Source organism: Empidonax traillii, unplaced genomic scaffold, assembly GCF_003031625.1.
Source record: "Empidonax traillii isolate 1590-97213 ecotype Southwest subspecies unplaced genomic scaffold, ASM303162v1 scaffold64:size1360303, whole genome shotgun sequence".
Lineage (NCBI taxonomy): Eukaryota > Metazoa > Chordata > Aves > Passeriformes > Tyrannidae > Empidonax > Empidonax traillii.
Window position 1 is genome coordinate 710,569 of NW_020955257.1, and position 13,287 is coordinate 723,855.

The 13,287-nt window shown below is 40.0% G+C and overlaps 2 protein-coding genes across 3 annotated transcripts in view; one reads left to right on the forward strand and one right to left on the reverse strand.

Moving 5' to 3' along the window:
• The window catches only part of WIPF3 (WAS/WASL interacting protein family member 3), a 10,539-nt gene extending 6,132 nt beyond the window's left edge, over positions 1-4,407 (forward strand). Inside the window, exons 5-8 of the mRNA XM_027880048.1 lie at positions 3-182; positions 1,735-1,881; positions 2,578-2,679; positions 3,636-4,407. Of these exons, the coding sequence (XP_027735849.1) occupies positions 3-182; positions 1,735-1,881; positions 2,578-2,679; positions 3,636-3,676 (470 nt within the window). The 3' untranslated portion in view covers positions 3,677-4,407. The remainder of the gene's footprint in view (positions 1-2; positions 183-1,734; positions 1,882-2,577; positions 2,680-3,635) is intronic.
• Positions 4,408-6,977: 2,570 nt separating this feature from the next.
• SCRN1 (secernin 1) overlaps positions 6,978-13,287 on the reverse strand; it is a 40,166-nt gene continuing 33,856 nt past the window's right edge. For both annotated transcript variants that reach the window (XM_027880062.1, XM_027880063.1), the window contains exons 7-9: positions 11,498-11,678; positions 9,328-9,487; positions 6,978-9,080 (exon numbers count right to left, since the gene is read on the reverse strand). In XM_027880062.1, coding sequence (XP_027735863.1) covers positions 9,329-9,487; positions 11,498-11,678 — 340 coding nt within the window. In that variant the 3' untranslated portion in view covers positions 6,978-9,080; position 9,328. The remainder of the gene's footprint in view (positions 9,081-9,327; positions 9,488-11,497; positions 11,679-13,287) is intronic.

Genomic DNA, 13,287 nt, shown 5'->3' on the forward strand with positions numbered 1-13,287 from the left:
CCCCTCCGCAGCCTTTGGCGGTGCTGACGTGCCCCCTCCGCTGCCCCCCAAGTCTCCCCACCTGCTGTCACAGTTCCACAAGCCAAGCAGCATCCAGTCGCTGCCGCTCCCACCCACCCCCGGCCAGCCTCAGCCCGCAGCCGCGGCAGAGACCAGGAAGAAGAGACCTGGCCGAGGTGCAGGTGAGAGCAGCAAGTCAGAAGGAGGGAGGCTTTTTGCTCCCTTTGGCAAAACTGGGAGAAATCACACAGCGGTTCGTGTTGGAAGGGGACCTTGAAGAACTAGATCATCTATCATCCCAAACCATGGCACTGGTGACTGGAGGGCTCGGCGGGGTGGGAGTGAAGAGCACACATGGGAGGAATACCTGTAGGTTACACGGCGTGTCATGAACACCCAAAACATCAGGCTTTTTGAGCTGTCAGGCTGTTCTTAGCACTGGGCACTCACGTCTTATAATTCAATCTGCAATTCTTGGAAGTGACATACTGATCCGAAGTTTTAGAACCACTGAGTTGCTTCTTGCTTTTGTTGTGTCTCCAGCCACATGAGTGGTATCCTGATATGATAGGCTCAGGTACGGCAGCACAGTACACACCACGGTGTGTGCCAGGATGACAGCTGCTCATGTGCCAGCTAACCCAGGACATCCCTCTACAGCTGTGTACCCATGCAGGAGCAATATTGGCAATTGATGGGAAGATTTATAAGAGATAATTAAACAAAAATGGGGCAGCTACAGCCATAGATGAGCAAAACCAAATCTGGATGCAGCCCTGCTGTTCCCACGATGAAAGTGGAAGGGCCAAAGGTTTCTCTTATTAGATAAGAAGTGGGGTATTAGCCAGTGTTTCCTTGAGCGGATGGTAGAAGGAACTGTTACTGGATTTCTCTGATGTCATGAAGATGATAAAAAAGATGAGTCTAGATCTGTGTGGGTTTGAGAAATGGAGATAGCTACTTAATAAGGAACCTTTGAAGAGAATGTTCTGTACCCTGTATTTTAGCAGCCACATGTCAGGAGAAAGATTACTGGTTCCATTGAGAGCCACGGGAAAGGCCGTGTAAGTACAGCAGATCAGGTGCTCTGTGATGGTGATTAATGCTGCTCAGAACTGTCTGATGGACTATTACTTCATCAAGATGCCTATTTCTCATGGTGGTTCAACTTTTGCAGTTTCCATAAAATTATCCTGCCTTTCCCTGGCTTGTCTAGAAGAAGAAGCAGTTTTGAAAGGCTGCTAATTTGGAGGCCTAGGGCTCCCTCCCTCTTACACAGTTCTGGTCATAGGTTTGCCTCAATGTAAACTTCAACAGCACTTGCAACTCCTCAGTGAAATGCACAAGCCTAATGGTAATTCCACTGCATAAGTGCCAAAGTGTCAGGAAATTATTTTCTTTTTGACAAACCATCTAGTTTTGTTGTTTTGTTGATTTTCTTTTCTTAAAGAAACTGCTTGTTCTTTTGTCCAGACTGGGACAAAACCACACTTCAGAATGTGACACTTTCTCTAGAACTAGAAATGGAAAGCCCGAGCCAACTCCAATAGTGACTTAAATTTAATACTTAATGCTATAAATCCATGGGCAGGCTTGACAAACAGCAGCTCTGAAGCTGGGTGTGTTTGCCCCAAATACTGCATTCCTTCAACACTCCCTCCACTTTTTGCAAAGTTTACTGTCAGGTGTAAGCCATGATGATGTTTATGTACTGTTTTCCTGCTTCTTTTTAAGGAACCGGTGCTGGGAAGCTGGTCACACCCCCACAGCCACCAGCAAGATCCCCAACAACTGAACTCACGAGCAAGTCTGGAGTCTCAACCTGGGCTACAGCTCATGACCCCTACTCACCACTCAAAAATGGAAATATGCACATCCTTGGTAATATCATCTAAATTAGATCTCTTAGCCTTAGTTAATAATTTTAGTAAAAAAGCCTGTGTGTGTCTCACACCTCAAAAGCTTGAGACTTTCTCCTAGCAATAACAGGGTTGTGTAATAAAAACATTCTTGTACAACCTTATACAATCATAGAAAATTAAGGCTTTTTCACAAAGGGTTTGAATCAGTCAGTAGAAAAGAAAAGCATATAACTCTTGCAAAATTATTTAAGAATATGAAAAGTTCCTGCAGTGTGCTTATATTACTGTTCTTAAAACCAGATCGTGGACGTTTAGTAGCTTCAATCCTACAGAGCAAAGACCACTAAGACTTTTTTTTGTGGTCTGATGAATTGGCTGTTCATTCTTGTTTATAGCTAAGTGGCTTAAAACCCACCAAGGAATATCTCTATTACCGCAATACCATCAATGCACAAAACTGGAACAGAAGACAGAAGCTTAACTTCAGTTTTAGTAGCAGGCAGTGACTGCAATTAAGGCAGAAAATCTGGATGGCTCACAGAAGTACTCATCAAGATGTTTTATATGGAATAAGCCACTATCAGTTCCAGGAGAAAACAAGTCAGCATTTTTAATTGAAATTACTTGCAGCAACATTGTTGAGTTTTGTTGTTTGTTTGTTTTTTAAAGTTTCTTTCTAAGAGCAACTAATGTTTACTTCCCTGAAACTTTCCAGATGACTTTGAGTCTAAATTTACTTTCCATTCTGTGGAAGATTTTCCCCCACCTGATGAATTCAAGCCGTTTCAGAAAATATATCCCAGCAAGATAGCTAGAGGTAAGTGTGTAAACATGAAAAGATACAATAATTATCAAGAAAGAGGATTAAAAATGGGGAGGGAAAATAAAGAACAGAACCAGCATTAAAGTAACTGGGCTGCTAGCATAGGCACAGAGAGAAATGGGATTTGTCACAGTGGCAGCAGGGACCACAGATATAACGAAAAGCACTTAATTAATTACTTTAAAGACTTAGTAGCTAAAAATAAAATGTGGCTGGACAGGCAGCCTCTATTTTTTAGACTGCTGAATTTGCAAAGCCCTTGATGTTACAGTGATGCTGTAAAACAGACTTGGCCATCTACTGAGTTGGAGTTTTGGTTCATTAACTTGTGAAATCACAAAAACAAAGTGACTCGATTCCATGTCTTCCATCATGTGTTTTGATTTAAATCCTATACATGGTGTTTTACACACCTGAGTAACAAAGGGACTTAATACCTGAACCTCGTCAGGAAAGTGATAAATGGCTAAACCTTCTTTTTTACTTCTCCCCCTATAACTTAGAAACATGGTACCAGGTCACTGTTGTAAGAGCAGAAGTTCACCTATCCAGCTTTGACAATGGGTAGTTGAAGATGCTGAAAGATCTCATGCCCATATTCTGCTTTTTATAAACCCCAGTCTTCTGTATTATTAGATCAACTATTTATCTCCACCTCTTAATTAACCTATCATTTGTTTCCCTGCTAAGGTATTTTGCATGACTTGACATCCTCAGTCAGTCTAAACTGTCTGATGTATGATCTGATCAAAGACTTTTTACTGAAGGGTTACAGAGCATGAGCATTATGTTTGTGTCTGTATATATATAGATAAATAGATAGATGATAGGTAGATATCACATTGGGGTAGCCGATAAATGCAGCATTCCTGATGTATAACTGCATCCAAAACACCTATTAAAAAATATATCTTATCTTCTCTGTTTAAATCCGTTCTATCTATTTACAGATCCTTCTAAAAATCCTCCATTAAGAACACACGTGAGATGAGAAGAGTCTACTCGTGCTCTCTGGAAGAGTATTAAAAAAGAACATCAAGATAATATATAAAACAGAAGGGGTCCCCACTGCAGTGATAGCGATTGTATTTGAATCACATGTACTGCAATGTAAACATTTCTATAAACTGGAAAAATTGTGTAAATGATACCATTTTAGCTGGCCTATATACTACAAGAATGTTAGTACAGGCTTTTAAATTATTGTAAATAGGTGGATATTTTTTAAGCAAAGCAGCATAAAATTTAAATTCTTTGTAGTGTTGAAACAATTCTCATTCTTATCATGTTGACAGTGTTATCTCATAATGTTTTGCATTACATGCCTGTATTTCTTTTTTCCCCTTTCATCATAATTTTTAAGTATTTTGGGAATTCTCCAGTTATTATTCAGACATTTTTTCAATCAACTGTCAAACTAATGTTCTACCTTTAGTCTGTTTTTATGTTCCTTCTGCCTATCCTCAGACTGCAGCAGGATGTCACTGTCATGAAGGGATGGGCCCACAATCCTTCTCTCATCAAGCACGAAGAGGAGATGACAAGGAGCTGTGGCTGCTGTTGAGCCTACCTCCTACTGATTACAGATCCTTATAGGATAGTGTCTGAAGAAGACCAGCCTGAGTAGGGTGGTCCTGGACTTGACAAAGATGATAGAACTTCTCCAAAGTAGAGGAAAAGAAAGTTGCTATATTGTAAGCAAAAAAAAAAAAAAAAAAAAAAGGTATGTGTGAATACATATGCCACAATGTATGTATGTCAGGGCACGTGTCCTGTCTTTTCCTGCTAGCAAAGTGGATATTTACTGTCACATTTCTGTGAGAGATTTCCTTTACCGAGCAATTACAAGGCCTTTGGATGAGAGGTCCAAAACCCACATTTTAAACAGGCAACTAGAACTACTGTTGTTCACCCACAGTGAGGATTCATTGTCCAAAGCACATCATGTGGAACAAGCAGTCCCCAAAGTGGTTGTCTTGAATACAGTTGGTTGGGAAAAGTAACAACCTAGCAGCAGACAAGACTTGATCTTCTGCTTTTAATATTCAGCCAGGGCTAAGGCCCTTGGATCACAGATGTTCAGATCTGGTCCTAAGATGTGTGTTTCTCACAAGAGTTACTCTTCCTGTGCATTTCACTGCATTAGGAGGAGTGGTGCCAGGTTGAGGGAGTTGATCCTTCCACTCCACTCAGCACTGGTGAGGCCACATCTGGAGTGCTGTGTCCAACTTCTGGGCTCACCAGTGCAAGGGAGACATGGCCATACTAGTGAGAGTCCTACAAAGGGCTGCAAAGGTGATAAAAGGACTGGAGCATCTCTCCCATGAGGAAAGGCTGAGAAAGCTGGGGCAGTTCAGCCTAGAAAAGAGAAGGCTCAGAGGGGAACTCTTCAATGTGTATAAATACCTGAAAGGAGGGTTTAAAGATGGAGCCAGTTTCTTTTCAGTGATGCCCAGTGACAGGACCAGAGGCAATGGGCACCAACTGCAACAGAGGAGGCTCTGTCTGAACATCAGGAAACATTTTTTGATTATGAAGGTGACTGAGCACTGGCACAGGTTACCCAGTGACATTGTAGAGCCTAAATTCTTAAAGATAAATATATATATATATACTCAAAAACCATCTGTACTTGGTCCTGGGCAACTGGCACTAGCTGACGCTGCTAGAGCCAAGGGGGTTGGACAGGATGACCTCCAGCCATCCCTTTCAGCCTCAAACACTTGATTCCCCCTTCTACAGCTTTTCTGAGTTCCTGCACCTGGGTCACAATAATGCCATGCAACACTACAGGCTTGGAGCAGAGTGGCTGGAAAGCTGCCTGGCACTAAAGGACCAGGGGATGCTCGTTGAGAGCTGGCTGAACATGAGCCAGCAGTGTGCCCAGGTGGCCAAGAAGGCCAATAGTATCTTGACTTGAGGCTCAGGGAAGACCTTATTGCTATAACCTGAAAGGAGGCTGTAGTGATACTGGGGGTCAGTCACATCTCCCAGGACAGGACAAGAGGAAATGGCCTCAAGCTGTGCCAGGGGAGGTTTAGATTGGATGTTAGGAAAAACTACTTCACCGAAAGGGTGATAAGGCATTGGAACAGGCTTCCCAGGGAAGTGGTGGAGTCACCACTTAAATATGTGGAGGTATTTAAAAGATGTGTAGATGTGGCACTTGAGGACAAGGTTTAGTGGTGGATTTGGCAGTGCTGGGTTAACAGCTGGACTCGATGATCTCAAAGTTCTTTTCCAACTTAAAATGATTCCATGATTCACCAACTTGACAAAGGACGCTGCTGTTCCAGGATGAGTCTGGTGCCAAGAGCCAGGTTATTTGCAGTTATGGCAATAATTTATGTAATTGCCACCAATTCCCCTCAGTTACAGCTGTAATAATGTTATAGATCACAGATAATGGAAAAGACAGGTAACTGCAGCTTTATATATCTCTCTTGTAGCAGCTCGGTTGTGTTGTAACTTTATTTCCACACACATAGGTTCATGGTGTGAGACAGTGTAAGAGTAAAAAGTAAAAATTAACTTCACCTGTAAGACTCTAAGAAAGCAGCATTAGCCGTTTTCTAGCCTATTATGATAACCTGCTGTACATCATGGGAATTGAAAAAAAAAATTAGTGATTCTTTGACCAATACTGTCACTGTCATTGTTGTAGTTACTTGATAAATATGCATGAATTTAGTAATAAGCAGGGGTCTGCATATACATTGCTTCTCAAACAACTGGAAAAGTTTAAGAGTGCTTTAAAGACTATTTTGTTATAGTACTATTAAAGGTGATGTTTTGTTGGTTCTCATTTGTTTTGAAACTTGTGTACTGCTCTGTAGTAACTTCATAAGGATTTGAAAACTATTTAATGCTAGACTATCTGCCAGAAGATATTTAAAGGAGAAAAAAACTTTACTCCTTTTGTATTATGCTTCAGGTATTCTAGAAACAAGCAACATCTTTCAGGGATTACATCAGAAATCCTGTGCATATTTGCAAGCACTGGTGAAATGCTATTTCCATATTTTTATCATTCAAGATCCATTGAAGCTTCTGGAGTTGCTCTTACCTGGAGGTAAAGAATCACAGCTGACTGTCACCCTACAGCAATTGGTCCCACACGTCCTATTGAGCCACAGCTGTGCTCAAGACCACTCAAATTGTAAGGCCGTGGGGTTGCTCTGGTTTTTCATGATTGCACCCTGCTATGTTGCTGTAACACAGTATATTTTTTTTAAAAACCCTACATCACTGAAGCAAAAGCAATACAGTATTAGAAGATTACTACCTGGATCTCTGTGCTCCAAACAGTTTATTAGTTCTGTCATATCAGCACTTCCAAGGACATAAACTCCCACAACAATGTAAGTGCAAATGTCAGCTTCTTCTGTCTTAAAAAAACAGGCAAATAAGATATATTACGTTTTTAGTAGGAACACCTTTCATCTTGCCTCCCTCCCAACTCTCAAACATCAGAAATCCAAGTTGTGCAAAATAGCTGTCTGAAGTGACCGTCTGATTGGGGCAGTCATTTTATCCCTGTTCTCCCCTTGTTCACAATATCCACCAACAACTGGATGCAACAACTCACAGAAGCAGAGGCAGCTTTAAAATTCACCGTGGTGTGTGTTAAGTGTACTCTGATTAGGAATATTTTTATTCAAAGTATCCTTTCATTCCAGAAGTGATTCCATGGGAAATCCATTTACTTTACTTACGGGCAGCTGGCAAAAGCACACTTCTCTTTCAGAGAGTTTCATCCAGCACAGTACTCTCTAAAATGAAGTGTGCTCCTTGTAGTCAGTCCCTATCCTGGCTATGGCAGAGAGCAGCTAAGTTTCAGGGTTTACTTGTGAATTTTCTCTTCCCCTTGTCTCCACTTTCAGAATAACCAGGCACAGGAGTTGGTCCTGTAATAGAGAGCATGGGAGGACTGTATTGTGAATGGGAGATTAGTGGGTAGGACTTAAGAAAAAATATCATCATGCTTGTTTTCTGCAAGCAAAAAGGCCAGTGTTTTCTTGTCCAATTGCTAGTTGTCATATAAGGCAATATCAAAGTAATGAGTCTGAATAGAACAATTTCATTTAAAAAATCCTGAGAATGCAGTGCACCAATATGGTAATGACTGCTTCCCTGATGCACAACTCTTACAGTTTCAAGTTGAGGTGTTGCTGCCTTCTAAGGAGCTTTTGCTTCCTCAATACAGAAGTCCATGGTTCTTCAGCATCCACTTTCCTGAACAGTGAAGGATTTTAACTTCCAATTATTAAAGACATGGACTTGTCTGAACCTCCTGTTTAAACAAAAACCCAAACATCTTCATCAGACACGGGAAGCAGCGTTTACTGGTTTAATTCTCAAAGTGTTTGCCCTATTTCACTTCCACAAGAAGAAAATACATGAAAAGCAGGTCTGCCTGTAGGACTGTCGAGGAAGGGAGGCATGCTGCAGAACTGCACTTAATGTAAGGAAGCATAAGACAGCCATTTCTAAGACTAACCAGTTGGATTGCCACACCTACCAGTAACTCACTGGTACTTACATGGATTCATCAGCCATGTATCTCACCACAGAGATAACCAGGAACTGTTCAGCAGTACAAAAGCAGAAAGATGGAGAACAGCCCAGTATTGATCAATGCCTATCATCTATTCCTACAAAACATTCCAAATTTGTAGCTTGCATATAAATTCAACACCTTATTAATTACATCTTAGGAGCCAATAGAATATGTGTAGATGTCTTGGCATCCAGGCTGGCTCTGCATTTCAGAACTCGGTATTAGGGCAGCAGCCAGGTGCCCTAAGCTAAGTGAAGGCAAAACTTAACCTGGGGGACTTGATTCTGATAATTTGTACAGGCATTATGTCAGGTGCTGTACTCAGATATGTCCATTTGAGGCCAGCACAAGGTCGAGAGCCAGGACTTACCCTCCTGCCTGCCTGCAAAACCAGGATTTCAACTCCACCATTTTCTGTATGAATTAGCAAGAAGAGAAAAATGCAAGTCAGCTTTGCGGCAAGCCTAGTCCTGAGCAACGGAGGGAAAAACAGATTGCTTTCAAAAATTATATGGAAGTTAGCCCGATGAAGTTAATCTTTGCTTTAATTGGTTGCCCAACATACACATTTAAACATTCTGTACTAAATTAGCCAGCATGCACACAGTAATTGGACCAGTCAGTGACTTTCTCCTTTCACTATATACATACACAAACAGAAACACCACAAGATTGGACAAAGGAAAGCAATTTGTTAACCGGATACAGCTAGCAAGTAACATTTTTTCCTCTAGAAATGTTTTTTTCCTGCAAATTCACAAGTGTGAAGACTTTCTTTCAAGGCTTGAAGAACATTGCAGTCTTCCAGTGAATAGGTTAACAATAGCCACCATAGCTGAAATGAGATAAAATTTGTTGAAGATCCATTCCAAGCAAGAGTGAAATTGAAAAAACAGTTGTCTGCAATGCAGCATAGGGAAAAGGGACTTAGGAGACAATTGGAGCAGCTAGAAAGGTGGCTTTGGACCCGATTCTGAACACCCTTAGATTAATATAAAAGAGAAGGAGGAAATGCAAAATTGGATCCAATATTTCTCTGGTACCAAAAACTTAGTATCTGAAGAATTAAAATGTTTGCTTACTTTATTTGAAGAACTTTAGTTCTGTGTCAACACAGTCATAGAAAAGATCCACTACTTCAGCAGGATCCAGAATCTCTGTACGAGAAAGTATATCTTCCATTGCTTCTAAACCTTGTTTTTCAAGGTCTAACATAATCCTCATCAGTTTCTGACCTTTATCCTAAAGACATGAAACAACCAAACTCAATTAACCAGCAAACAGGTTCATTAAAGCATTTTGTTGCTCTCTTCTGTTACGGAGGTATTTTCAAATATTTTTAAAAATAAGAAAGCCTTTTTAAGTACAAACTGTTTCTATTATTAGCTTTTTTGGATGCCCAAAGACTAAAAGGAACAGTGCTGGACACTTTGTGCATTAAGAAAAATGACAAAGAAGGAGTTGCTAAGTTTAAATCAAAGGAGGAGCATGGTGTAAGATGGATAGAGGAAAATGGTACAATGCTTGTTGTACATATGACAAAGAGGTAAAGCAAATTCTTAAGCCTGTAAACCCACAAACAGAACTACATGAGAAGTCTAGAAGCCCTAAGAATTGTACAGATGGTGGTATTTATATGTGTATCCCTGAAATCAACATCTGCACAATGATGAATAGATATGAAATGATGTGTCATGTAACAGTATCAAGACATCCCAGGGAAGGCTTTATGTACCATTCTGACTTACTGCTCTCCATGTTTCTAGGAAATTCATGTTTCAAGAAAATTCACTCCTGGAAAAGGTATCATTTTGTTTTATCCAGATATTATTTAAATTCTATATTTTCCTCTTTTTTTTTTTTTTTTTTTTAATGGAGAAGTGCTGTTTGTTTTGCTTGCAGCTTTCGAAGTTGAATTCCAGAAAAAAAAAAAAAAGTTATTCTAACTGAGTGATGGTTCTGAGCTTTCCAGGATTTATACCAGCATTTTGTCCAGAAAGAGCAGAGCACCTCAGCTAAGGTTTAGACTCGCAGGTGAGCAGCTTTTATAGCATGAAGCCTGACTAGAAACTACATTTCCTTCTCTACCACAACTATTGGTGTCATGCTCTGGGGACTTTAACAGGCAAGAGTTCACAAAAAGCTAAGATGCCTCTTCTAGGTCTTCACTAAATCAGCATCTTGCATAATGGTACGAGAGTCAGCTGCACATTGAGTCAGTGTTACCACAGAGGCCACAGATTTTAAATTACACCATCCCAAGGGATTAAAAATGGCATCTTGCCAAAACTGCATTTAAATAAAGTTTGTACTAGAAAAGGTAATCATAGTTTCCTTAATCAGTCATTGATAAGTATGAATGCTGTTATTATCTTAGCAAGAATGACCCATGCAAATACACACAGAGGAAAACTGCAGAAAGCAAGTCTTCTATGGAAGTATAACACAACTATGTGAAGGTGTTCCACAAATTGCCTGAAATACCAACAAAAGCATGACTGGCATGTCCTGGTGATATCTCCCCCTCTTCTACTTTCTTATAACCACTTATCCAGTCTACTGGTGGAGTTGTAATTCCAAATGTCAAAGAAGTTATTGAACTACCTGCCCAATGACATCAAAAGTTGTATCTCAACCAGTTGGAAAAGCTATACAGAACAATCCCCTTCCTGCCTTTATTTATTCCAAAATCTATTTCTGTAAGAGGTCTTCAACACTTTAGACTTTACAATGGAATGTTTTTAGCCCTCGGGTATTTATTGCATGACATTGGAAAGTGGTGTTTCTTCTCACATGGCATTTTCAGTTAATTTTTAAAAATTGCAAAACTGCAAGACTTGCAAAACTGTCACATGCAAATTATTCCTTCATGAAAAACACCTTTCCAAACTATGTAGTTCTTAATCCATCATATAATTTAAATTACAACACTCCTGCCACCATCCTAATTTTGATACCATGTTGCACTAGCATCCAGTGTCCTAATCACTAAAAAGACAATATGCACTAATAAGCTTGTCAGTTTGACTTTTCATTTTGTAAAAATAATGGAGCAGAACAACACTCACTGGATAACAAAAAAAATTATGCCGAATAGTTTGTCCTTCAGAGGGCGTCATTATTCAAGTTAAACTTGCAAGGATTCTAAGAATATTCAGAGAATGTTTTTCAGTGATTGCCTTTGATTTAAATTATGGAGTTAAGAATTTACATTTACTTCAATTCTTTAATTCCAGGTCCCACAGGTCTTACCTGATCATTCTCCAGGAGAGATCGGGCCCATTCATGTGCCTTGTATAATTCATGCCTACGATCAGGTTTCTCCTGGAATCGAGGTATCTTTTTAGCAGGATCATCATTGCCAAAAGAAGGAGACTGTACTTTTGGTACTAATTTTACATCATCAACAAAAATAAAGGGTTTAAATATGGACCTGAAAGAAATGAGAATTACTGCTTGCAGTAATAAGAGAGATTTCACATGTTATTGAAATACTCACCAGGCTATTTTAAAACATGACATACAGAGCAGCATAGATAATTCATCTACACTAGGCATGGATGAGGTTAGAGAGTTGGTACTGGTAACAAGAAAAATAAATCTATGTGCTTTAAAAGAATGGGTTTGCCAATTATTGAAAACCTTATCACCCTTTTTTACCTATTGGCTACTCTAATGTCTTCCATGCCAGTTCTGCCACTGATTTTCCTCTCCATTTTTTTTTTAAATCTCAACATTCAGCCTCACACCAGTTTTTCTTATCTGTTCACATTACCATCTCTCCTTCTTATTCCGGATTTAATTTTTACTAAAATCACAAATACACACTTGTGTGGAGGAGGGAAGATTATATATCTTGCTCAGTATCAGAGGATTTAGCATATAACTGGCAGCACTTTGGAATTTTATTTCAAGAGGTGGGGAGAGACACGGAAACCAATATTATGACACTTCTCAAACAACTTCTACACTGAGTTTGGACCTGAACTCCACACATAGAGAGGGACAGAAGAGAAAGCCCCGCCCACACAGGATCTTAATTCCTGAGAAGCTGAGAGTAGATATTGGTAAGTGCCTGGAAAAACTGCCTTCCTTCCCTTTAGATACAGAACAAAAAAACACCCTGCATTCTGCAGTGAAGAACCTGCCAGAAGTGCAAGACTTCTGCAACACAAGATTAATAACCACTGCCTGCATATACAGTCAGCAGGTTCACTGCTGCTACCCTTCCATTGCTGTCACAAAGCCTTGCTGACTAAGAGTTTATGTGACTCACTAGCTGCATTTAAATAATGCTTTTTTAATGCATTTAGAGTGTAAAAAAGAGCAAGAAAGGAGTCTTAACAAGACTTTTAAGCTAGGCTTTCCACATTTAAAGAGACAGAAATCCCACCAAAACAATCTGAAGCCTTGTTCCTTTTTATCACAAAAGATTTACATCAGGTCAAAGAAAAGTTTCGGTAAGCAAGCTCAAACTTCACACTTAACCCTGATTGTTTGAGTTGCATAATGAAAGGGGGGTGAAAATTCCCTTTGGCATGCATGACTTCCATAGACTTCAGCAGAACCTAATGCTTACTACTGCTCCTCCTATAGGAATGCCTGTCAGCTGTTCAAGGGCATCATTTTCTTCTCTCCATAAGTTCTTCACCTCCATGCAAGTGGCAGATCTCCTGAATAACTGCAAGTGGTTTAGTTTCATTTCTGTGAATCCCAGGTGGATTCTGTTTAAAGCAGAAGGTAACTAATTATTTCTTTGATGATCTGACCCATGAGTTCTTTTTTCTCCTCTGCTGCTTTCAGCAAGAGAGGACACTATGTAAACCATCTGGAAATTGTCCCTCTAATTAAAAACACGGTTGGGACACCAGGAACTTACAGATGTTTGGCTGTGTTAACATTTTGATGACATAAGAGGCTACCTAAAATACACAAGCCCTCTTTCCTAGTTAAGACACTTTGTTTCAGTCTTGCACCCATCTCTCAAGAGAGGTGACTAAAATGGTCCATGATCACATCATTTTAACAACCTTCTTACTGGA